Raw genomic sequence first — 25,312 nt, forward strand, 5'->3', positions numbered from 1 at the left:
ATGGCTTCCTTCCCAGACTCAGACCTGCAGACCTGCCCGCTCTGCAAGGAGCTGTGCGGCTCCTCGGCGCCCATCTCCTCCAGCTCCTCTACCTCATCGTCCTCCTCGCACACCTCCACCTCCTCCAGCCAGACCACCAAGAGGCTCCACGTCCTGCCCTGCCTGCACGCCTTCTGCAGGCAGTGTATAGAAGGCCAGCGGAGTCCCGGAGACCCGCTGAAGCTGCGGTGTCCCACCTGCGACCAGAAGGTGTCCATCTCCGAGGCCGGCGTGGACTCCCTGCCGTCCTCCAACTTCCTCTTCAGCAACCTGCTGGACGTGGTGGTGAGCTCGGAGGAGCAGATCCAGAACAAGAACGGCCACCACCCGCACCGGGGAGGCTTGGGCGTGGGCTCCTCTGGCTTCCACCACCCGCACGGGGGCCTGCTGCACGCCCACCACCTGGGCGAGCCCCAGTGCAGCTCCTGCGACGAGGAGAACCCGGCCACGTCCCACTGCCTGGACTGCCAGGAGTACCTGTGCGACAACTGCGTGCGGGCGCACCAGCGGGTGCGGCTGACCAAGGACCACTTCATCGAGAGCCTGCACCTCGGCCGGGCCAACGCCAACAGCAACTCGGGCCAGTCGGGCGTGTCGGTGTCGCTCGCCCAGTCCCTGCAGAACAACTTCGCCCTGCTGTCCCTCTTCCAAGATCGCATGAGCTTCTGCCAGCACCATGACAACGAGGTGAGACAACGCCGGGTGCATTCGCACGACCCAGTAATGTTGGAATGAATCATTCATGTGTGCATGCATGAACTCTAAAAGGCTATTTATCCCCTGTTGTTTTTTTTGTGGGGGGGGGGGTTGCATCTAAGCTGCGTACACCAACCCCCCCCAACACGCATTCGTGCACACTCCTATAGTGTAATAGCATTATGTGTGTAGCCTAGAACCATACTGGGGGCCATATGGCCTCAGGTTCAAAGGGAGCAGAGTGGCTCTTCACCTAGTTCCCTGGAGACGGATAGGCACGTGTGTTGAGCTGGATTTTCACACACACACACACACACACACACACACACACACACACACACACACACACACACACACACACACACACACACACACACACACACACACACACACACACACACACACACACACACACACACACACACACACACACACACACACACACACCGAGACCCCCATATGCACACCCTCCTAGCCATAGACACACGCAGAGTCTGGGTAATCTGTACCACACCATCCACTCGGGGCAGCGAGAGGCCCCCACAGTAACGGCACACATGTTTCTCCGACTGTTAGGAGTCTGATGCATGGACGTATTGTGGAGATCTACGTTTTGTCTGTTAATGGGAAAGACAAGCTGGAATTCTGCTGGGGAGGGGGAGGATTGCAACGCACAGTGTAATCTGGGTGAAGTAAACTACAAAGGCCTGCAGAGCAGGAAACCAGCTTTTTCTCGGTTTGGTCATATGGTCAGGAAGAATAACAAATAGCACTGGTAGGAGGTATTGGAATGTCATTTTTGCACCACTTCTGGTTTTTGTTGAGGAGCCCTAAAGCAGTTCTTCCTGCTGTGGGTGAATACACTTTTTGGCCCCGCGAACGCGAATAAACAACCCCGGCTCTTCAAAGGGGTCCCGCATGTGTGATCGGTTGTGCTTTCTGGCACGTCGGTAAATCAAACTATTAAATTAGCTGCAAATTGAAGGCACCGTGAACTTTTTTTCCACAGCGCCAATAAAAGACATGGGTTATATATCGATCTATAAAGTTACAGCAGTGCGTGCAGCCCCGCTGCCTGTAGCAGCAGTAAAACGCTGCAGGACGCCGCTCATTCCGGTCCAGTGCGACTTTATTTCTAAAAAGCACCTTTAAAGATATAACAGTGGACCAATGCGCCGTACCAAGAATAAATGAGACGCAAATGTGCACAGTTCCATACAGTTGCATAAAATGAATTAAAAGATATGGATAATACAATAAGCAAACATGCTTATGACAAATTAAAAGGGCTAAAAGCCATGGCTAATATGAAATACGTGGAGAAAAAGATGAGTAAAATCTGCTTTGGGTTTAGTTTTGGGATCATTTGGGGTGAGGCAAAGTTTTGTGTGCGTTAAAGACGATCGGGATATTATTTATTCGAGTTCAGAATAAATAAAAGTAGTGATAAACTCACAGGAATGACTGAACAGCGAAGGAGAGCAGTAATCTTGTGGTCTTGCAGGTCAGTAAATATTGTGAAACCGTTGGTTCACGGGTAAATGGACATGGCCCAGATTCAGCGCCGGCCTCTGTAAACCAGCTCGCGTCATAAAGTTGCAGTTTGTTTGTACTCGGCGTAACCACGTCCAACCTTTTGTCAAAGAAGAGAGTGGGAGTGACCCAATGGAGGAAGCAAACCAGGGGAAGAGGCCGTCCAGCCGAGAAGACGCGTTGCTCAATGCCGTCTAAAATCTGTGTATAAGGACCAATTTTGCATGAATTAATCTTTTTTTTTTTTTTTTGAGAGAAATATGGGAAATGTTTGGCTCCTGCACACCACGCACAACTGACTTCTGGTTTTGTATCACGCCCAGTAACGAGCAACGCAATTCATCCATCGATACCATGTGGTCTCAAGCTTTTGATAGGCGGCCTCCGATTGGTTAGAACTTCTCCGACTCATCCTGGTACGTTGAAACGCTAAAGCAGAGAGGAAGATTGACATTTTTCAGTTCCAAAATGAAATGAAAGAAGGAAATGTATTATTCTTAAGAAACAAAATTCCCCCCCTCCGATGACCAGATCCATTTTCGACACCCATACTTGTTGATTTTGTGCCAAAACTGACCTGTAGGCTCACTTGTCTGATAAAACATGACGAAAGACGACATTGCAGCGGAGAGCGTCAAACATGGGAGCTCCATTGGAGCCGTGCGGCCGTCTCCTGCACAAAGGAAGCTGTTGTTTGCTCCTCACCTACGTACATTGTGTGTATTCCAGAGGCCTAATGTGTCGAAACGCCTGGTTCTGGTATCAAGTGTTTGTGTTGAGTAACTCCTGAAGGCTGAGAGAACCCCGGGGGGGGAGGAGATGGCGTGTTGCGCGTTGTGTACGTGTGAACAAGCCACTCTGAGTGGGTGCTCAGAGCTGCACCGAGCAACGCTGCAGTCGTTGCTGCTGTTGCACTTTACATCCTTTTATGTGTGTGACGAGAAAATCATCCAGCAGAGCCCTCGCTTATCGAAGAGGGCTGCTTTTTATCCTTTTCCCCAAGATCATTACTGCATCATGGCTCCTTATTTCATCTACCCATTCAATTCCTTTGCTTAGTGCAGATGTGATCCAACCCCCCACTACCACTACCCACCCCCCACTACCACTGCCAGTAAATAGGTAGGTTCAGTTTTCCAGTAAAGGCTTGGCTTCCCACTCCCTCTCTCGCTGCGCTCCAGCCCTGGGGGAGGGAATGACACAGGAGAAGACCGGCTAGGCTTTCTTTACCTTCTGAGCACCGAAGAAAGCAGAGCCGCTGTCGCTTCGTCCACCTCCGACTCCCTCATCAATTGAAAATCGTGTGTGTGTGTGTGTGTGTGTGTGTGTGTGTGTGTGTGTGTGTGTGTGTGTGTGTGTGTGTGTGTGTGTGTGTGTGTGTGTGTGTGTGTGTGTGTGTGTGTGTGTGTGTGTGTGTGTGTGTGTGTGTGTGTGTGTGTGTGTGTGTGTGTGTGTGTGTGTGTGGTTGGAACGAGCGGCGGGGCCTGTTTGGACGTTTCACCCCATTTGCGTTTGCTGGTCTCTGGTTAATCACGGTGTCACAATTACAGGTTTGCGTCCTTTCAATGCCCGATGACTTGGGTTTTTTTTTATTTTTCTTCAGTATGAAAGATGCTTCACGTATGTGAAGAAATGATCCTGAAGACTGATGCACCACAAAAGGACAAAACATTTTTAGCAATGTGTAGATTTATAGTCTTAATATTCTTTAGCATTTCCCCCTATAAAATGCATTTAAAAAGAAGCGCATATATGCATGTTTATACACACTTATCCAGACCAATACATGCCAGAAACTATTAAAAAAAAGACTGAGATTTTGGTGAAGAGTAAATGTCATAATCGGGAATGATATTTAAAAATTCTAATCAAATTACAAAAGGGAGAGTAAAAACGGTTTCACATCGGTATATCTATCTGAAGGAGAGACGTCAAACTCATTTTAGCTCAGGAGCCACAACGTCCTCATGAGTGAGCCCCACCTGGAAAAATAGTGCCGTAATAACCTTTAAAGGAAGTTTTTCTTTGTTGTGGTGTAAAGTTGAAATGTCTATGTTTTAACTCGATCAAATAATCCGTCCCGAAAATGAGCAGTGTCGACATAAAGCAAATTTTAGTGACGTCCAAAAAAAAAAAGAGAGAACCCTTTCCTGTAGCTGTTTGTCTTTACGGCGTCTTCTGTTTGACACTCCTGTCCTAACGCCATGGCGGGTGACTATGTACTTGAAATAGAAATGATACATTCTAAATTGTAAAACACTGGACGAGGAGCCGAGTTTCACAGATCTAAATTATGTCCGCCTGTCTCGGCTCCACATAAACTCAGGTGTGTTTTATTTCTTTCCCCGGAGGCGGACTTGGTTTGATGAGCGTTATCCTATAAAGTTCACACTAAGAGTTTGCGTCCTCCAGTTCTTCCTCCCCGTAATGTCGTACACAGGCGTCTGGCGAGGTATTTCCTCTCACGCGAGGCGGGAATATTCATGGGAGTCTGGCGCTCAGCTGGCTGTCAGCTGTACCTTTTTTTTTTTTTTCTCTCTCTCTCCTCCTTGTGTATTCAGGTGCAGCTCCTTAACAGAGGACTGGAGGCGCTGCGCCCGCTTCTATCCCGCTATAACATCATGACAATACCGTGCGCCGCGGAGTTTATCCCGAGGAGACGCGGTCCTCTTCCCCGCTGCAGTTCTGTTATGTAAGCCAGGCCGGGGGATTTCAGTGGAGGATCTTTACTGTCCGTTAACTGTCCCGTCTCTCCAGCCATATGGTCCCTCGCTTCAGCATGGGTTATTTTTTATTTTTTTTTGCGAGTAAAATGGACTTGTTTTTCAAAAATTGCTTCCAAACTCTGGAGAACTGTTGACGTAGTGCGTTAAGAAAAAAAAAAGTGACACGCAAAACTTTAACCGCCGTGGAAAAAATTCTTTCTTTACTCCTCTTCTGACGCTGCGTGAATATCACATTTATTTGTTTTGGCTTGAGTTCCCCCCCCCCCCCCACCTCCTCTGTGGTGCGTGTGCACATGTATCCGTAATTGTTAATTCAATTGGGGGTCGTTTGGGCTTCGAAGAATCCAGGAATTGTAGAAGCTCGTTGATTCCCAGCTGACGGAAGTGGAGAAAGGAGGAAAGAAAAAAACCCCCACTGGTGAATGGGAGAGTTTCAGGTGGCAGATAAAGCCCCCTGAAGGGCTGCACGCCGATAAGAGTGTGTGTGTGTGGGGGTGTGTGTGTGTGTGTGTGTGTTGGCCTACTTAAGCAGCATAAATGTCAGTTGTTGCTCATCTGGAGCAAGCAGAGTGTCCCGTGCTGCGTCTGTGTGTGTGTGAAGTGGAAATGGAAAATTGGATTACATCACAGGACTGCCCTCTGCTCGCTGTGATGTCACACTCCCGACATACGAACGCACACCGAGGTCCGTCCGAGAGGCGGCTAATGATATGATAATCCCTGCAAAAATGTCACTCTGCGCTTCAGATTAAATTGTCGTCGCCATGGCTACCGGCCGGCTTGGCCACGTGCGGCAACACACACACAAACGGTCATTATGTAGCCGGGGGGGGGGGGGTCGCTCGCTCGCTCGCCATTGAGAACCTAAAATGTGTGGCGCTGTAAGGACGTGGCGGAGTTGAACTAATCGGTTTGGCGTCCAGTTTGCGATGCCTCGCGGGACGCGGCGGAGACGTCGCGGCGGCGCTGGGAGGTCCGGCGACACCGTCCCCAGATTGTGGCACATCTCCACACTCTTTGCATGCAAATTGCTGCATTTTACGGCTCCGTCATCCAGCTCAAAGGCTTGGAGGACGTGTCTGCTTGCCCCCCACCCCCCACCACCACCACCACCACCACCACCACCACCACCACTCCTGCTCCGGAGCCCACTGGCCGGGAATGTTTGTAAGGAAACCTAACCCAACGCCGACGCTGATACAAGGCCAGAGGAATTCCTGTAACTTGAGTTTATACCTCCTGGGTTGGCTCTTTCCCCTCTCTCTCTCTCTCTCCCCCTCTCTCGCCCCGTCTCCTGCAAACACACCGGGTATTTCCTCCGTCCACTGCTGCCTTTCTCATCAGCCCTCTGTGCCGTGTCACAGACGACGGACATTATAGATGGAGAAGAGTCTCCTCAGTGTGATTTAGCGGCTGTTGCTCTTGCGGGGCGAGTGGTTACGTTTCATCACTCCTGGAAGTATCCGCCATTCTCCTGCAGCAGCGTTTCTCTTTTTCCAAGAGCATCTCCCATCTGTAGGTAGTTATCCTCTGAAGAGGATTTTTAGTGTGTGTTTCCACTCGGCCAGCAGAGTTGGATTATATGAAGTTGACTTCCAGGGTTTTAATGTGCAACATGTGCCCAGTAATTAGAGTGCATTCCCCGTTTCCTGTGTGTTGTGAGTGTGTTTCATGTTGGCTGAAGGGGAGAGTACATATATTTCTATATACACGTACATACATATATGCACGTGTGTGTGTGTCCGAGCTTTGATGTCCACTTGATGACTTTAGGCCATATAAATTTAATGGATCGAAAGGAAGGCATTTATCACATTCTCTCTGACACCAGGATTTAAAACCCATTCGGAGGCTGGACCTGCGACTTCCTGCTCAGTGGTTGGGCCCGACCGGGGATTTAATTGGCCATTATTTGACCTCGCTCGGCGGGATCGTGCCGTTAACACATTGGACTTAAAAGCCCCCGGCCCCATTTAGGAGACAGCGTTCGGCTCCCGGCCGCGGCGTGTCCACTATAAACGCACGTTTCAATATCGCGCCGGTTTGTTGGTGGTCATGCTGGGCGCTCAGGCTTGACCTGATTTACTTCCTTCTCGTTGCATTCTCTGTCTGATTTCTGCCCAAAACGTGTTGTGACGCGGCTGCTTTGTTTGAGATCCCTGTACCTGTAAACATCCCCGCGGCTCTGAACCGTCTCAGTTTAACTCTTTATGGGCTCAGTGACGGTATCTGGTATTTACTGCACTGGTGCCGTAAATTGACCACAATTTGCTTAGCATGACTGTATAATCCTTCACTCTTTACGATTAATGTTTTACTGCTATATTAAGGCATCTCTTCCTCCCAGTGAGAGCTTGTGCTTGATGCACATATAACTGGTGCAACTCGCTGTATGATTTATTTTTATATATATATATATATATATATATATATATTAAGGCCCAATGTCATATTTGGGCTATTTTTTGTATAAAATCCAGTATATGACAGAGAAATCGTACTTGGCACAGTTTTCCAATTTGAAGTGTATTTTTAAGAAAGGAATTGTCACGTATATAGGAATTATTCCATTTAATGGACAGATAACTTGTATAACTCATTGCAACCTTCACAGGAGACTTGGCGGTTTCTATAGACCTCCTGCCACAACTGGGATTTTAACCGGTGTTCCAAACGCTCAACTCCAATCCACTGCAAAAAAAAAGGCACTTACAAATAAAACAAAAACCACAACATGTTGAATTTAAAAATCAGAATTTACGACTTTAAGTTATGCGACGATGTGTTGTGCGTTTCTAATCCTGCTCTGTAAGGCACTTTAGGTTTTATTCATTTCATTTAATTCAATTTTGTCAGACAATTTTGATATAAAACGGTTAACAGAAACCTTGTTTTTGATCAGTTAAAAATGGTAAAGCCTCCTAAACCTGCGGTGTGTGATCAGGCCCGTGGTAAGAGTCCACTCCGAGGACACTGGACGCTTTGTGAGCCCGTTGAAGAGAAGTCTCGCTGTTGTGGGTGAAAGAAATCCACTGCTTGTTATTGACTCTGGTGTCAGAATAACCAAGAATAGCAGGTTTGCACATTCATGCGCTTTTCGTTGCACGTCGTGCCTCTCGGGTTCCTCCTTCACCTTCTCATTGTTGTTCACCTCCTCCTCCTCCTCCTCCTCCTCCTCCTCCTCCTCCTCCTCCTCCTCCTCCTCCTCCTCCTCCTCCTCCTTGGCCTGGTTTTTATCTCGCCCATCTTCCCCACCCTTTCACTGCCTTCTTTTTTTTTTCTTCTTCTTTTTTTTCTTCTTTCCTTCTCCTCCCCTGCTCTGCTCGCCGCTCTCGTATTGAACACACAACAGTCGGTCACATGCTCTCTGGGTAAGAAGGCCAGCTGACTGTGGTTTGTTTTTCCTCCTCTTCTCGCCCGGCGCCGGCCAATCGGGTCGCCGGCTGGCGGCCACCGCCCCCATGTCGTCTGCGGCAGGATTTCAAAACACGGGCAGGAGTGTCCGTCCCATTAAGGTGGTGGTGGGGGGGTGGAGCGGGGGGAAAAAAAAACAAAACCCAGATCTGTGCGAACCAAGATGTGGGGAGTGTTGTGGAAAAAACATGAATCTGTGTCTGTGATTCCGACAGAAAGAGCTTTTTGTCTGGCAGATGGTTTTCCCGGGATTGCCGGGAATGTCTGGATCAGGTATTCCACAGATTATCCAGCCTGGAAATACCAGACTGGCTTAAAGCCGCTGCTGCTGCTGTCTGTTTAGCCTTTTTTCCAAGTGACCCCGGCAGCCGCGCCTCTCCTCCATATCCCCCGACTGCAACACATGCTGAAGTCCGCTTCCTCCAAGCTTAACAATCTCACTTTTTATTTTTTTTTCCCTGCACAGTGAGAAATACTTTCCTGCAGCTGGTGTGCCAGTTTTTTTTTCTTTTTTTTTTTTAAAAACTCCCTCCTTCGTCTTAAGCGCTCGCTAATATTTCTATCCGAGTGGGAAGAGTTTGTTGTGCTCAACTTAAAGCCTCGCCGACACCTGCTTCTTCCTCGAGTACTGAAACTGGGTGTGTCGGAGTCGCGCATTTGTCATCAAATACCTGACATAGCTTCAGTGTTTCTGCATCAGCCGAGCTGCAGCAGATGTCCTGCAGGGAGCTAAAAATAAAGAGGCCATATTTCTTCTAAAATGCTCAGCCATGTTTACAAAATTGTTGCTTTTAAGCATTTATTAATAGACACATATTTACAGTCCTGCCATTCAAAAGCCTGTTTAAAAATGGAGCAAAAAAAATGTAAAAAAAACCACATTTAAGCGATTTATAAGATGGATGCCTTATTTGAAATCGGGTTCTGAGCCATTCTTTAAACAAATAGAAATGGTTGTATTTACAAATACAAATATGCAGTAAAGTGATGCAAACGTATATAAACAAAAAGTATTGGGTGACTTACTAAGTAAACACCATGTCTATACATGTGTATATTTATACTAAGAAAATAACGGCATCGTGTGCATATAGAGCAAATATTTATATATCAGTGTTCAATTATGCATAATAATGCTTGTTTAGGAACTTGTTTTAAAATAAATCCCACATTGAAGTGTTTTTGACGTGGAGAAAACGTGTTTTGTCACAGTTTGTATAGATATACCCCTATGAGATAAGTGCACGTGCAGATTTTCTATAATTTTTCCCAGTAATATATCCACGGATGGCATTAATAGGAACTCTCCTTACAGCTAGGTCGATGACGATGAATCCAGGCCCTTAAAACCAGTGATAAAGTCAACAGGCGTTTCTAAATGTGTTTGATTCAAGCCAGCAGACGTCTGACATCATCCCGCAGGAATGTGTCGGCCTGCACGCGTACCTCGCTGACCCTTCTTGTTTCTGCCTGTTGACAGGTTGTAGAAGAAAGAGCTGGCGGGCCCGAGGCCCTGACACACATTGTGGAAAAAACAGCAGCGTTTCCCACAGATTGCGAATTTCCCTCGCGGTGGCGGATGGCGAGGCAGCGGACCGATGCAGGTTTAGTGGAGGGCGCAGCGCCCAGCGGTTTTCAGGGAGTTTTACATTCGGGACGACGACGTCGTGGGGGAATGCCTTCCCAGTCTGAGCGCAAATAACTTGAGGCCTGGAGGTTGTGAGCCTTCCGATCTGGGCTCCCGGGGTGTCGCGGCGTCGGATTTGGGTTGGGTCTGGCTCCCGGTGTTTTTCTGGCACCGCAGTGTGACATTACACGGCCCTCGTCCCTCCCTCCCCCCCCACCTCGCTCGCTTGCTCCGTCGCTCGCTCGCTCCGTCTCGGCTGTGCACGCAGGCAGCGAGTGCTGCACGGAGCGATTCTACTGGCTGGCTCAGCCGGTGCCCTCTCCCCCAGTTCCCAGTGCCTCGGAGGGGAGGGGAGGGGAGGGGAGGGGAAGGGGCCGGTCCTGCTGCTGGGTGAACACAAAGCCACGCAGCTCGCAGCATTACTGCCATTTCCCCCTGGATCTCACCGCCGTGCTTTTCTCTCGCTGGTGTGCGTCTCTGTCTCGTGTCATTTGACAACCTGGGATCAAATGAAATGAAATGTTGGTTTTTTTTTTTGTTTTGTACTGTTGGAATAATCACTCTCGTCAACTTCTGCAAGTCTTTTAATGAAAGACAATTGAGGATTTTTGTAAACGCATCATAGTGTATTTTAGATTAACCATAACTCTTGACTCTTTGTTGAACGCACACTTGAAAGGGCTTTTGATGTGGAAAACAAAAGGATTCGAAACATTCACCCAATACTCATTCATAAATTTTAAACCTTTAACCTGGATCACATTCAGAAGGACTCTTGGTAGACGAATCTGCTCAAAATAAGTGCAAGTGTTTTGTTGAGTAACCATGACGACCGTGATCACCCTTCTCTTTTGGTTGTATGGGGAGTAATGTTGTCAAAGCACAACGCTTCTGGCAAAAGTTTCAGAAGCTCAAAAAGCAACCCGGCCAAGAGAATCTTTCTTTAAGGTTTTGGGGTAAAAAGCAACAAAGTGTCGTCACTGTTGTTGATTCTATTTTTGACCCTGGCAGACTCCCGAGTAAAGCCACATGTGGGAATCTGTGCACATGTCGCAAACGTCACAGTGCAAAGCATTATGGGATTGCCCCACTGAAATGAACCGGGTCACATCTTGGTGTTTATATTAACCGGCACCACATTCCGATGACTTCTTTCAGTGTTCAGGTCAACGGGACAATCCAGTCTGAGAAGTGGACAAAGAAGTGACCAAGCGAACACGGCCAGTGTTGACTGGAAAATACAGAGCCGAACTAAACAGCATTGAGTAAGAAATGGAGCATCAACTGGATATTTGATGGGATAAAATAAAATCCACCCATTAGTTTGGGCCTCATTTGAAAGCAGAAATGGGCCCCGAATGATTTGGAAGGCATCCTTTCTGCTTGTGATTGTGTGTGTGTGTGGGGTGGGGGGGGGGGGGGGGTGTGTCTGAGTGTGAATTCAAAATGGAGACGCGTAATGGGAAGAGGGGAGACTGAGAAACATCCGGTGCACTAATGAAATACAATAACTCACTTCCCCTCCCCGATGCAGCCGAGCCGCTCGCTTCACTCCTGCTTCCTCCTCGTTCCATCCTGGATATGTGGAGCGTCATAAATGTGCTGTGATGGCGAGTCGCCTGAGCCCCGAGGCGTCCCACCCCAGCGTAAACTGAGGTATTTACTACAGAGCTGGCAAGGCGCCACGCCTATCCCCCATCTTCTCAGGACCCCACCCCCCACCCACGTATATATCTCTTGGGTCTCTGCGTGTGAAGGTATCTGCGGTGACTCCTCAGTAATACCTGCAGCAGCCGTATCAGGAACCGTCGCTGCAAAAATGATTCCTGTTTGTGATGCATTTGTGTTTTTGAAATCGGTCGCCAATTTCTTAAAGCAGCGCGAGTTGTGAGCTCGCGGAGACGGCGAGGAGAGGAGGAGGAACAGGACACTTCAATGCAGACCTCTGGGAAGAGCCTGTATCCTGTGGTGGTCAATAATATTGACCGCCGCTCCAAGAGGCTGGTGTGTTATGTAATCTACAACCTTGATGAGTGTGTGTGTGTGTTTCCCCCTCGAGGATTGGTTGAGATGTTGATGACACATACGTGGCAGACGGCATTAAAAATATTGTTGAGTTGTCTTTCATCTCTTTGTCATACAAAACAAGATGCCGCTGTTGTTTTGTTTTGCTCTTGCATGGACGTCCTTTGTCCTCCTGATGCTCCACATACACACATGTTGACATTAAACATGAGATAACACAGTCATGAGAAGTCATTGATTCCTGAATGGCCCATTTAAACCTCATGGGTAATATAGATGTTCAAGTCAATTGAGATTTTTTTTTTTTTTCTCTTCCCCCTGCTGTTGATCAAGTTAGTGTTCCGTATGCGTGGAACCGAATGTGATTTCTTTTTGTTGTCACGTGGTGATGAGATGAGGTGACGTCTCCAAGGATGGAAACTGTGGCTGAGGGATGAATCTGGGATAATTGCTTTGGTTTCCCAGGGTTTGTGGGGGAGAGAGGCAGTCTCTAGTGTGATCCTGCACAGTGATTGCTTGGATATACCCGATATACATGTTTAAAATAGCTTGCAAACTGTAGAAAAAAAACCAAATGTACTGAAGGAGAAACAAAATGTATAGATTTATAGTCTTGTTGCAACAGGACTGAAGGATCTGTGACGTAGTGCACTGCAGTTTTCTGGCATTAGTGGCATGTTTTATTGAGTCTAAGCCACCAGAAAGACTCATTTCAACTTCCATTTGAGAAAAAAATAAAATAAAAAAGATTCCTCTGGAGTTAGGAAATACCTTTGAGCTTGACAAGTCCGAGGCCCCAATGTGAAACTTAAAAAAAAAAAAAAAGAAAAGAAATCTCCAGCGCTGTCTCTGCGTAGATGAAATGCTGCTCCTGTTCATGAGCGTAAATTATAGATATTGACTCCCAGTCCATATTTTTTTTAGGGCACGTTCACGTTTCCCTGTTTGATCCGGACCAGAGTTCTTTTCTTAAACTCTGAACCAGATCTAATAAGCTAGTCCCCTTGAAAACATCGATCTCCGTTCTTATTTCGGGCAACACCGTCCCCCGAACGAGCAGCTGCTTTATTCACGTTGCATTTTCCAGTTTGTTCCAAAAGAAAAGTAGTGACTATGACTGTATATTTTGGTTTCAAACACAGACTGAAAATGTCCAGTAAGTCACATTTTTTGCAGATAACATTTTTCTAATATGGTGCAACGAGATTTTTTGATAAGAATTTTGTCCCATTTCAAAACAATTTAAGGCCGATGATGGAAAAATATCACACCTTTGGTTCATTTCACACAGCCCATAAGATTTCAAAACCATAAACATACATATGTTAATTTTGCATTAAATATTGCATTCCAAATATTTCTGGACCCAACGGACAGTGAAAGATTTCGCTCCACCCGGATGGCGGCGGATGAATCAGTGTAAAACGACACAACGAACCCAGGGACGGTGTTTTTAATTGAGCTTCTTCTCCCTGGTTGGAGCTGCTCCCTCCACCGGGGGGGGGGGGGGGGATTCCTGCTGATTTCAGTCTCCGGGAGTTCTAATGAGTCGAGCGTTCATCAGAAGCCGTCCTGTGTGCCCCATCAATCTGCCTGTCCCCCAGCCCTTCATCCTCCTCCGTCACCTTCCTCCTCCGCTCAGAGCCAGCTGCATTCCTCGCTTTTGTGTGTCCTGTCCCCCAGGAATTTGGGAGATGTGGACGGGGGAGGGACGGCTGGGCACTGAGTGACGGGTGTTGGGTAAAAGGACTGAAGGGAGGAGGAGGAGGGGGGGGTTGGGGGTTACCCTGTAGTCAGAAAGGAGGAGGAGGAGGAGGAAGTCCGATAAAGGGGGTGGGGTGCGTGCACGTGTGACTCATTAGATTATCCTGCTCCCTGGGGGATCGACCAATATTGATGGATTGATTGCAGCCCCATCCCCGTCCACTCAAGTCTCCTGCCATTGGAGGCCATTGATCCCGCGTCTCTTTGGGATATGATGCCCAGTGCATATTTAATTAACCTTCCATTACAGCCAATCAGCTTCCTGACAGGGGCTTTAAAGCAAAGCTTACGTTTTAGCTGGAAACCTTGAATGACATTTTCCCCTCAGTGTCCGTCCACTGGGACGTTTTTGCCAATCAGGACTGCAGCCAATATTATACACAGTCTTCCTGCTATATACACGGACACGTTAGAAGACTTGTAGATCATTTCATCTTTAAAGCCGCAGCAGAATGTTACGTAAAACACAGCCAGTCAGTAGCAGTGTTGCAAGTTCTGAAAATGTGAAAAGGGACTAAAATCCCTTTATGGCCGTCGCCCTCAGATGGTGAAGGATTTTCTGGAATGGGTATTGATCTGCTGCTGTTGGCCTTTAGGCCCTTTTTGTTTCTCCTGGCACAGTGTTTTGGAGGAGAACTGCTCTCTGGGGTGTTGAGGCCTACGTGAGCCTCGCTGGGAATGCATGCATATGAATGACTTGTTTATCATTCATGGTCTTTTCTCTTTAATTAGATGTGTGTGTGTGTGTTTTTAATTTATTCATGCCGCTGGTCTCACTTCATCGTCAACCTTTGTTGACTCACAGCAGCTTTCTTAGAGCTGAGTCACAGAGGAAGGTGGTTAAAAAAAAAAAAAAAAAAAAATCCTTATGTAGGTAAAATGTAAGGATCTGAAGTGTTTCAAGCAAAGGTCAGGAAAAAAATCCATAGTTTTAATCAAGGTAACAGCCCGTTTCATTAGGTCGCACGTCAATAGGCACTGAAAAGAAGAATATAGCAAAGCTACTGATGCTCAGACGCTAATAGTGGCTTTTCTTTATCCTTTTATGAGCTGGACTTTGATTTTTATGGACGTCGAAATGTCAAAACATTCAATGAAAAAGAGCTTGTGCCTCTTTTTTTTTTTCCATTCCAGAGGAAACTTAAATATCTCCTAGTTCTTTCATATAACTATGGCGTTTTGGTGGTACAATGTCGGTGATTCAATTTCCTGATTGTTTGTCCATGAGCACAAAACACAGAACCTCTGATTGCTGCAGATGGAGGTGGAGCCCCTTGCATGTGAAAATGCTGTATGGCTCCAGTGGACTGGCCAGATATGTTGATCAGTGGATGTGAATGTTACTGGAGTAAATAAACATTTGGCATACAATGTCCAGTCTCGAGTCGTCTTGGCCGAAGTTCTATAATCGACCGTGTCTCCTCAGGTGTTCCTGTTCTTCTGTGAAACCTGCTCGGTGCCCATCTGCAGGGAGTGCAGCGTGGGCCGCCACATGGGCCACACCTTCGCCTACCTGCAGGACGCCGTGCAGGACTGCCGAGCCATCACCATCCAGCTGCTGGCCGACGCCCAGCAGGGACGCCAGGCCGTGCAGGTGAGACCACGAGCTCCCCAAGCTTAACGCGGCGGCGCCGCAATGAGCGTTGCACAGTGCGTAAAGATGGAAAGAGGTGCGCGGATTCTCTGAAATGCTGCTTTTTCGCATGTGCAACGCCGCCTTAGGAAATAGTTCTTCTGCACATGCGTGAATGGATGAACAATAACAACAATGGCGGCCTCCACAATGTCCTGGCTATGTCCGTATTCTACTGGCGCTTTTAGGTAGTTTAAAGTAGAGTTTTATGTAATGACAATCCCACTTAATCCTCTTGTCCATATGAAGGTCTGTGTACTCCCTTTGTTGATGTTTATAGTTTGTGTTCTTCATGCATGTGTGTTTTCATTGCAGTAGACTCACTTTGGACGCGTAAACAAATGCCTGAAATGAAAACGCCGCCTTAGACTGAGCCAATTCATGTTTTGTTGGACGTTAAGACAAACTAATTTGATATGACAGTGTTCTAACTGTACATTACAAATATGATTGGGGGCACAATTATCCCAAAAACGATAGAAAATGTCTCAAAGGATTCTCGCAACAAAGTGGAAAGCGTGTAAATCCAGCCACGTCCGTCTCTCAGTGAGGCGAGCAGCTGTGCCTCCCACATCGTCCCTCGGTTATTAGAGTCCGTCAGCTTAAATGCGTTTGAGAGTGACCAGTCCGTGGCTGCTGGGAAGCCCGAGGTTAGAGGTGTCCAGCTGGCCCTTGGAGGAAAAAAAAAAAAAAAAGAAGGGGGTGGGTCGCACGGGATGAGCTCTGGCTGAGGGGGCAGGGCTGAAGGTCAAAGGGGAGGAGGTGTGGAGATGAGGCTGGGGGAGGGTGAGTGAGGTATTTAAAGGATTTCAGCAAAAGGAAAACTCCCTCTACTTTAATGCTCTCCACCTATTCACCCAGTCACTCACTCACTCACTCTCCCACCAGCTTCTGAGACCGGCTTTTATTTTACCGAGACACATTCCCCGAGTACAAAAATGACCTCAGCAGATTCTTTGGTGGCCCAAAAGCAAACCGCTTGTTAATTATCTTAAATGCAAATGCTGATTTTACCCACTATTACTTCATTTCTATGCATGTTTCGCAATTATTCTACCTCGAGTTAAAGTTTGGTGAAGCATGTTGCATTTGTTAGTGTTTTCTCCTTATATGTGCTTCAGCACAGAAGTTGTGGGCCATATAAAGTCTGACCTTGTGCCGTGATTGGACTTTGGACAAGCCTGGCTTAGGCAAAAGATAAATATTGATTGATAATGATTGGGTCCAACTCAAAATTCATGGCAAATAAACTCATTAGGTCTTTACTCGTAACTTTTCATGTTCCTCTTTATGGAATGTCTGAAGGCAAAGTGAATAAGGGTTGATTAGCTTTTTAACAAGTTTGTACAGCTATACCTCAGACTGTGTGTGTTTAGGCTTCACTACTGTTTTGATCTAAAATCATTAAAAACGGCATAAAGTTTGACTTTTCTCGTCTCTCCGGACTATCTGTTTGGATAGTCCTCGATCCTTGCCAGATATTTCTTATTGAACAAAGTGCAACGTCTGATTCCTCCCAGTATCTACTCTACAAACACTGTAAATATCTGCTTGAGCCTTGTGGGGTGTGAAAATATCAATATCATCAGGATTGTTTTCAAAGGGAAATTGTGAACCAGTAGTTTAGTGAGACTAGTGGTGGTGACTATGTCTCTCACTTGTTCTCCTGCAGCTCCTGGTGATTGCATTAATGCAATGTTTAAGCATGTGGCTGTGGAAGAAGAGGTTATGTTGACTAGGGACACACGTGACCAGTCGTCACGATCTATTAGCGTTTTTTTAGGCTGTGGGTGTCGACTGCTGATTAACTGTGATTCACCTTCCTGCCACTAGTTGGAGCTTCAGAGAGCTGCAGTGGCTTCAGACAGCTGTTCCCCTTGCTGAGTAAACTGCAGGCTTAAAACAGCATCGTGGGGAATAAAAGTGGTGTCCCCTCGCGACACCAGCACAGTTTCTCTGAATGTTTGTCCAGATTGTTGGAGGGAAAAAAACCCACCTTGTTCATCATGACAATAATCTGTAAGATTGATTTTATTTCAACGTATTTGAAGGAAACCACTTCAAGGAGTTGTTGCCTCAAGCCTGATTACATTTTATAATCGGATGTAGTTGTTGAACATTGTGATTAAAGGCCTCACAATATATATCAAAAACCGTTTATTTGGCTACTTGGCTGTAGGTTTTGTTTTCTGGGCAATCTCCAGTTTTTGTAGACAAGCTGCATGGATTGCATTCAGAAACATCCTATTGAGATACCGTTGGTTTGAAAAAAATCTCTAATCGTTTCAGCCTTTGGCACTTCCATATTTGTTTTTCATTATAGCACACAAACAGGTTGTGGACTTTAGAGATAAATAGGCTTTTTTTTTTTTTTTTTTTTTTTTTGGTTAAACCCTTGAGGTCACACCTCGCCAGAGGGAGCAGGACACACCCGCGTTATCCAGTTTGCCTTGAAGGAGGGGCTGTGTTGTTGTGACCTTGGTAAATACCCAAAACATGAAACGCTACCTCTTCCACTGAGGTCGTATGACTTGGTGGCATGTGCGGTCTCCTTCGACAGAGCATGCGCCTCTCCTACCTGTCGTCCAGCCCCACCTTTGTCTGACCGGGTCATACTTTATCTTAATGGAAGGGGACTTGTGTCGCGCTGGCTGTTCTGCAAATACTAAGATATCACAACACAGCTCGGGCAAGACGGCGAGTTAAACCGGACACACACACACACACTGGGAATCAACACCAGCATACGTGCAGCCAAGTCAAAAGATCCAGCGCCTACCATCTGGCAGTGTGTGTGTGTCCACTTCTGTCCAGGTCGCCATGGGAGTAAATGCTGACGCCAGATAATATGTAAACACACCCACACACACGTACGCCTCGTCCTCCTGAGGTAGGAAATTTCCGCCGACTCTACAGCCATTATCTCCTCTGACCTCTGACCCCCCCACCGGGTTTGTGACCTCCTGGTTGGCCAGAGCTCTTTGGCTCCACGGTGCGCGATTGGCTCGTTGGGCTCTCTTTGTGCTTCAAGCTGTGCAGCTCTGGGGACGTGGAAGGCAAGCGAGGCCGGATCATGACACACGGAAGGTAGAAAACTGGCCAAGGTATGAAAAGGAGGGAGGGAAAACTCAAAACGTGTGACCATGAAGAGAAACGTCTTCTCTCTGCTGTATTGCTAATAGTCCTCCCCCGAGCTCTGCAGGATTTCCTTGCCTCTGTTGCCAGGAGGGGGTGGGGGGGCTGGGCTGATATAGATGACCCTTTAGGCAAAAGAGAGAAGGACCCTGCTGCCAGGTTTTGTTCCTGCAGCGCTGCAGTGGGGGTGGGCCCGATGTGTCTTAAGACAGAGGTTGCAGATCACGACCTGTAGAGGTTTAGGTGACCTTTGCTCCCTGCAGCCCATATCACAAAGGAAGCGTTATCCCGCCTCCCCTTCGTCCCTGTGAGGTCCGGCTCACCCGGTGACCCCCCCCAGCAAACCAGCCTGAGGGGAAAGCCTGATAAAACTCTGTGGGGGGGGGGGCAGTTGGCAGGAAGGACAAAGGAAGAAATGCGCATTTACCACAATGTGGTAGTAAATGCTGAGATCTTCATTTAATAGCTGAAAAGAAAGCAACTTTGTGAAGTTGTATTCATGTTTTTTTTTTTTCTTTTCTTTTTCAATTTCTGTTATAAGAATTAGAATTAGAATTATATTAAATGAATTTCATACTATCAATAACATCTATCAAAAACAGAAACCTGAAATGGCTGGTTTGATAAAAGCATTTCGTTCAAGAAAGCCTCGCCTTTTGGTCTCCATAATAAAGTGGGCTCACGATGGTTGCAGCCCCAGAAAGTTAATTTTAATCCACACATGCAGTGAAGGTAAAAAGATAAATCGGCTCATTAGGAAGTCATTTTGCGCCCGGCGAAGTGACTTCCTATTCCTGACCTGCACTTCCTTTTCCCCTCAACGAGCTGCCAAACCCGACAAAAGGAAGACGGCAAAATGAAGCAGGTGTTCAAGTGGTGACTTTCCACGAGGAGGAAGGCGCAAACGACGTTCCTCTCTGAATCGCCGACACAAAAAGACCTCGCCGCGCCGTCTCCTCTCGCCCGCGTCACGTTGGTATAACCCGACGCTTGTTCCGTCTCCGCAGCTGAGCATGGAGAAGGTGCAGGCCATGGCGGAGCAGGTGGAGATCAAGGCCAAGGTGGTGCAGACGGAGGTGAAGGCCCTCGTCCTGAGACACAAGAAAGCCCTGGAGGAGCGGGAGTGTGAACTTCTGTGGAAGGTAAATCGTCCTCATCTCCGTCCACTCTGGTCGTCGGGGAACCGCCGTGAAGTGATTCTGTAATCTATAATGAAGTCTTTACAATAAATGTGTTTTGTGGTTTATGACTTAAATTTGACCTCCGTCACATCAGGGTCATGTGTGACTCTGAACAGTCTCCCTTTCACTTCCCCTCGATCCGTCGTCCATCGCGACACATCTACTTCGTCGTCTTTGACAGTAACTTTACTTTCAGTTTGATTTGAGGCCTTTACACACGTTTTTTGTTTTTGTTTTGCATGAAGGAAAGTTTGCTCTACATTAGTCATTCATCCATCCACCTAGCCATACATTCATTCATAATTCACTTATACATACATGTGTATGTGCATGCATACATTCATACACGCATAAATACATTCATAAAGACATCCATGCCTGCATGCACGCATTGATGTATACATGCATGCATTACAGGCACATAATGCCGTTATGGAAGGAACCTGGGGGGGAAAAAAAGCGTCCTTGTTTAACCATACGGAAAAATATGACATTAAAGTAATGAATTGCACATACTCGTATTACTATAACTTGGTGTGTTTGGGGACCAGTGCTTTTACAAATGCAAGTATGCACTACATTTCTACTTGAGTGTATTGTTACCGATGTGATTGAATTCTTTTAATATCCTATCGATCTGTGGAGTACACCAACAGTTTGAAATATTATTTCCCAGTTTTGTTTTACCAGACTAATTCCCTGCCCCTATTATCTACATTGTGCCACTTCTGAGAGATAACAGGAAACATACATAGTTAAATTGAACCAAATGAGTCCTATTTACGACGCAGTAAAGCACGTGAAAATCAAGTGACCAATACTTTGATTTATTTATTTTACTCTGCACTCCAGTGTATTTTAACAGAAGTAGTTTAGTCTTGTAATGCAGTAAATATGGGAAAACAAGAGTTGCTGTATTTGAGTGCATACCTTCAGTACTATTCCCACCGAATTGCACAGAATTGTGAAACCTTAGTATCACGTAGCTCTCGATTTGTGTATTAATCCAGTTAAAACCCGCCTCCTGCCGCACTTTGGCTCGGCTCCACGGCCGCCTTCATCTCAGGTGTGCGGCGTTTGCAAGCCAAGCCGGAGCGTCGCTGACTCATGCTAGATATCGAAAACGACCCCGCGAGCGTTTCGCCGCTCCGCCGGCCAGCGTGACGGAGACGTCAGGAAAATAGACACTGAATCCAGGAAGTCGCTCCACGGTGACTCAGCGTCGAATCGGACACCCACGGAGATGTCGGTGCTCCTCAGTCGTCTGCAGGACAGAGTTCTGAGGTCACAAATGACAGATGTTTACTTTCACTGAACGATAAGGTGCTCTGTGAAGTTAAATTTAACTCTGTTGTCCACAAGGTGGTGGCATTATAAATGTAAACCTTATTTCAGTGACTCAATAGTAATAATAGTAAATGATTTTGGTTGGTATACCAACATAAATTTAGTTTCCAAGACTGTCTGGTCTTATTTACATGATTTCTATGGTAATATATTTTTTTTTGTTTTTTTTAATTGAATTTAGATAATATATTTTGCACAATTGACACCATATGACCCAATTGGCTTGTTTTAAAATTGTGTCATTACTGACTCCACTCTCAATTTGATTCATAATCAAATTATTTTGACCTGCAATTATGCAGATTAAAATGTTTTATTCATTAAACTGGAAATTTCTGCTTCGTTTCCACATTTGCTGACAAAACAAAACTATAATTCTGAGAGATTTCTGTATAAATGAATCGAATCAACCATTGGCGACTAACGGTGAAATAAATACGCACAGGAGGGAACACCAAAAACCAGCACTTTTACATGTAATCGAATAGAATTTAAGCAACCTAACAGCAGATGTACTGAAGCACACATTTTCTCTCCTCTTTCCACCAACGGAGGCCGTATAATCTAGCCGAAAGGGCGAGCGCCTGTGAGCCGCTGTGCTCCCAGCAGGAGCTTGTGCCGTTACGTGAAGTTGTAACTATAAAGTCGCGGGCACTTTGCACAACGTCGGGCCCTTTGAAATACACACCGAGTGAGCCGTTCTCCCTGAAACCAGCCGTCCGGCCGTCAGAAAGCCCGGCTCCAGTCTTTGTCCTCGTCCACTATAAAGTGTAATTCTAGTCTCACACATGCAAATTGCAGTTTCACTTATACCACGGATTGACAAAAGGTCCCTCTCTTTTCGGACTCTTTGTTTCCCCCAGAGTCCCGCCCTGACTATCAGAAGTCCTTCTCGCCACAGAGAGCTTTTGTGTCGCGCTCTTTTTTTGTTAGGTGGCGGCCAGTAAAGGCCCAATCTCAGCCTCTCAGGTTCTGCCACCTTCTTTAATGTCCTCTGCTCCCCAGCTGCACTGTAACGTCATCTGGCTGCTCACTGGAGCACAAATGTGTGATGGTTAAGTGACGGTTGAGGATTATTAGAATTCATTTTTTAAAATCTGGTAACACTTATTAGGAACTTACGAGGCGTTCTCCCTATTTTTTTTTCAATTTGCTTTTCAGAAACCTTGACATTTGCTTTACATTTGAATCTTAAATCTAGGAGAAATCTTCCAATGTTTCTGTTCATTTGTCCGTCCGTCTGTCACACCGGGTGACGTTGAGACCTCAAGTCTCTGCGTCTGCAGGTCAGCGGCTGCTCTGACACAATGCAAGTCATTTCACTCCACATATTCTTTTCCCGTTCATGCGTTTCCAGGTGGAGAAGATTCGCCAGGTGAAGGCCAAGTCTCTGTACCTGCAGGTGGAGAAGCTGCACCAGAGTCTGACCAAGCTGGACAGCACCATCGCCGCCGTCAGCCAAGTGCTGGACGAGGGCCACCACCTGGACGTGCTGCTGGCCCGGGAGCGAATGCTCACCCAGATCCACGAGCTGAAGGCCCTGCGAGGCCTGCTGCAGCCGCAGGAGGACGACCGCTTCATGTTCACGCCTCCAGACCAGGTCAGCACTCAGACCGGAGGCCTCGGCGGGTTTTATGCTGCCGTCCAGCCGCCACTTCCTTTATAGTTATATAATAGCACTTTATGGGTTTGACTGGATTATATTGTGGTCATTTACCTCGGGGGTAACAAGCCCTTCTTGTGCGGCGTCAAGCTGTAACTAGGACTTTTAGACTGAAGACATTTCATACAAAGATGTGACGATACATAAGCCATCTTGAAAAGGAAATACGAAGCTCTGGGAGTTCACGTTAGCCCTCAGGATATTGACCTAAACATTTTCACCGTTTGCTTTTTTCACCTTTTCTTCCACAATGTTGTCAGTAAACACAGTTCCGATGTCATGACCGTCCCTACAGGCTCTGTACCTCGCCATCCAGTCCATGGGCTTGATCAGCAGCGGCGCCTTCGCCCCCGTCACCAAAGCCCACGGCGAGGGTCTGAAGGGCGCGCTCCGCGGCAAGCCCGCCTCCTTCACCGTGATCGGGTACGACCACGACGGCGAGCCGCGCCTCTCCGGCGGCGACACGGTGTCCACCGTGGTCATGTCCGCCGCCGAGGGCAGCCTGTCGGCGGCGGAGGTGACGGACCACCAGAACGGCTCGTACACCGTCAGCTACCTGCCCAAATGCGAGGGCGAGCACCTGGTGTCCGTGCTGGTGTGCAACCAGCACATCCAGGGCAGCCCCTTCAAGGTGACGGTGAAGTCGGGGCGGAGCTACGGCTCGCTCGGCTCGCAGGTGTCGTCCTTCGGGTGCGAGGGCGAGGATGACGGCCAGCTGTGTCGCCCCTGGGGCATCAGCGTGGACAAGGAGGGCTACGTGGTGGTGGCGGACCGCAGCAACAACCGCATACAGGTAGAGCTCAGGGCCCCGTCTCTGTGTGGCTGTAACAACACACACTCAATGAACTTGGTGTCATTGTACTGCACCTGAATTATAGCGGCTCGTTATCAGTTATTATTGATTAATCATAAGTAATGATGCACTTTTGAGCTAAACGCTAACCCTTCCATTTCTTGCCTTCATACACTTAATAAAGGCCCGTAGCATAGAAAGACTTCCTGAATGTAAAAATACAGCAAAAGAAATCTATATATAAAATCACTGCAACACTTAATTTCATGCGTGTGAATCATGCCAGAGGTTGCCTGCAAATATAGTGATTTGAATAAATGTATTGATCAAACCACTACCTGCGATTAAAGTGTCTGTATAACTAGTTTAGTCTGAGTCGAGGACGAACCGGAGCCAAGAGATCACGAATGCAGCCGTAACGTTTATTTCAAGTAGTTTATCTCTCGCTTTTCTCCGGGTCTGAAATGACAACGATCTGCAATGTGAAGCGTCCAGCAGAAGCTGCAGGTCCTCAGGTTGTAGGACCTCGTAGAAACACTCTGACGTCTTGGAATGTCTTCAGTACCGTCGCTCTGCTCCCGTCTCCAGATCTTCAAGCCGTGCGGTGCCTTCCACCACAAGTTTGGCTCTCTGGGTTCCCGGCCCGGGCAGTTCGATCGTCCAGCGGGGGTCGCTTGCGACAGTCAGAGGCGAATCGTCGTGGCCGATAAGGACAATCACCGTGTGCAGGTAATGGGGGGGGGGGGAAACTCTTGTTCGGCTTTGCGAGGCAAAGCTGCCGTTTATACCCGTGTAAACACGCGTCCCGTGTTTCCACTTTCTCTGTTTCACGTGTAAACACGCTGGGCTGCAACACATTTGCCTTTTCTGACAGGTGTTTACGTTTGAGGGCCAGTTCCTGCTGAAGTTTGGGGAAAAGGGTACCAAGAACGGGCAGTTCAACTACCCCTGGGACGTGGCCGTCAACTCTGAGGGTAAGATCCTGGTCTCGGACACCAGGAACCACCGCGTGCAGCTTTTCGCCCCCGACGGGTCTTTCCTCAACAAGTACGGCTTCGAGGGGGCCCTGTGGAAACACTTTGACTCTCCCCGAGGAGTGGCCTTTAACCACGAAGACCACCTGGTGGTAACCGACTTCAACAACCACCGGCTCCTGGTCATCCGGCCCGACTGCCAGTCGGCCCGCTTCCTGGGCTCCGAGGGCATCGGCAACGGGCAGTTCCTGCGGCCCCAGGGCGTCGCCGTGGACCAAGAGAACCGCATCATCGTGGCCGACTCGCGCAACCACAGGGTCCAGGTGTTCGAGCCCAACGGGAACTTCTTATGCAAATTTGGCACACAGGGGAGCGGCTTTGGACAGATGGACCGGCCCTCCGGCGTGGCCGTGACGCCTGACGGAGTCATCGTGGTCGTTGACTTTGGAAATAATCGCATTCTCAAATTCTAAAGAAAAAAGTCTATTTTTTACATTCTCTCCCTCCGTTTGACCTTTTTCTTGCAGTTTGTTGTTTTTTTGTTTTTTTTTCGTGTGTTTTTTTTTTTTTTCTTCTTCTTTTTTGATGAAGGAAATGGAGGCGAGAGAATGAATCATCAAAAGGGAGGAGAGCTGCGGGACGGTTGAGAGCGAGACACAAAGGGATATTAACACTATTGAGTTTCATTGTTTCTTCAAAGCAGATACACACACACACACACACACACACACACACACACACACACACACACACACACACACA

At 47.4% G+C, this 25,312-nt stretch overlaps 1 protein-coding gene across 1 annotated transcript; it reads left to right on the top strand.

The window, feature by feature from the left end:
- Nucleotides 1-25,023, top strand: trim71 (tripartite motif containing 71, E3 ubiquitin protein ligase; the record flags this gene model as incomplete). Its single annotated transcript, XM_080516413.1, has 7 exons — nucleotides 1-726; nucleotides 15,251-15,418; nucleotides 19,600-19,734; nucleotides 22,478-22,720; nucleotides 23,079-23,576; nucleotides 24,165-24,305; nucleotides 24,451-25,023. The coding sequence occupies 7 exons, from the start codon at nucleotides 1-3 to the stop codon at nucleotides 25,021-25,023; spliced, it is 2,484 nt and encodes an 827-aa protein (XP_080372539.1).
- Nucleotides 25,024-25,312: the final 289 nt, after the last annotated feature.

This window comes from Blennius ocellaris, assembly GCF_963422515.1.
Source record: "Blennius ocellaris genome assembly, chromosome: 20".
Lineage (NCBI taxonomy): Eukaryota > Metazoa > Chordata > Actinopteri > Blenniiformes > Blenniidae > Blennius > Blennius ocellaris.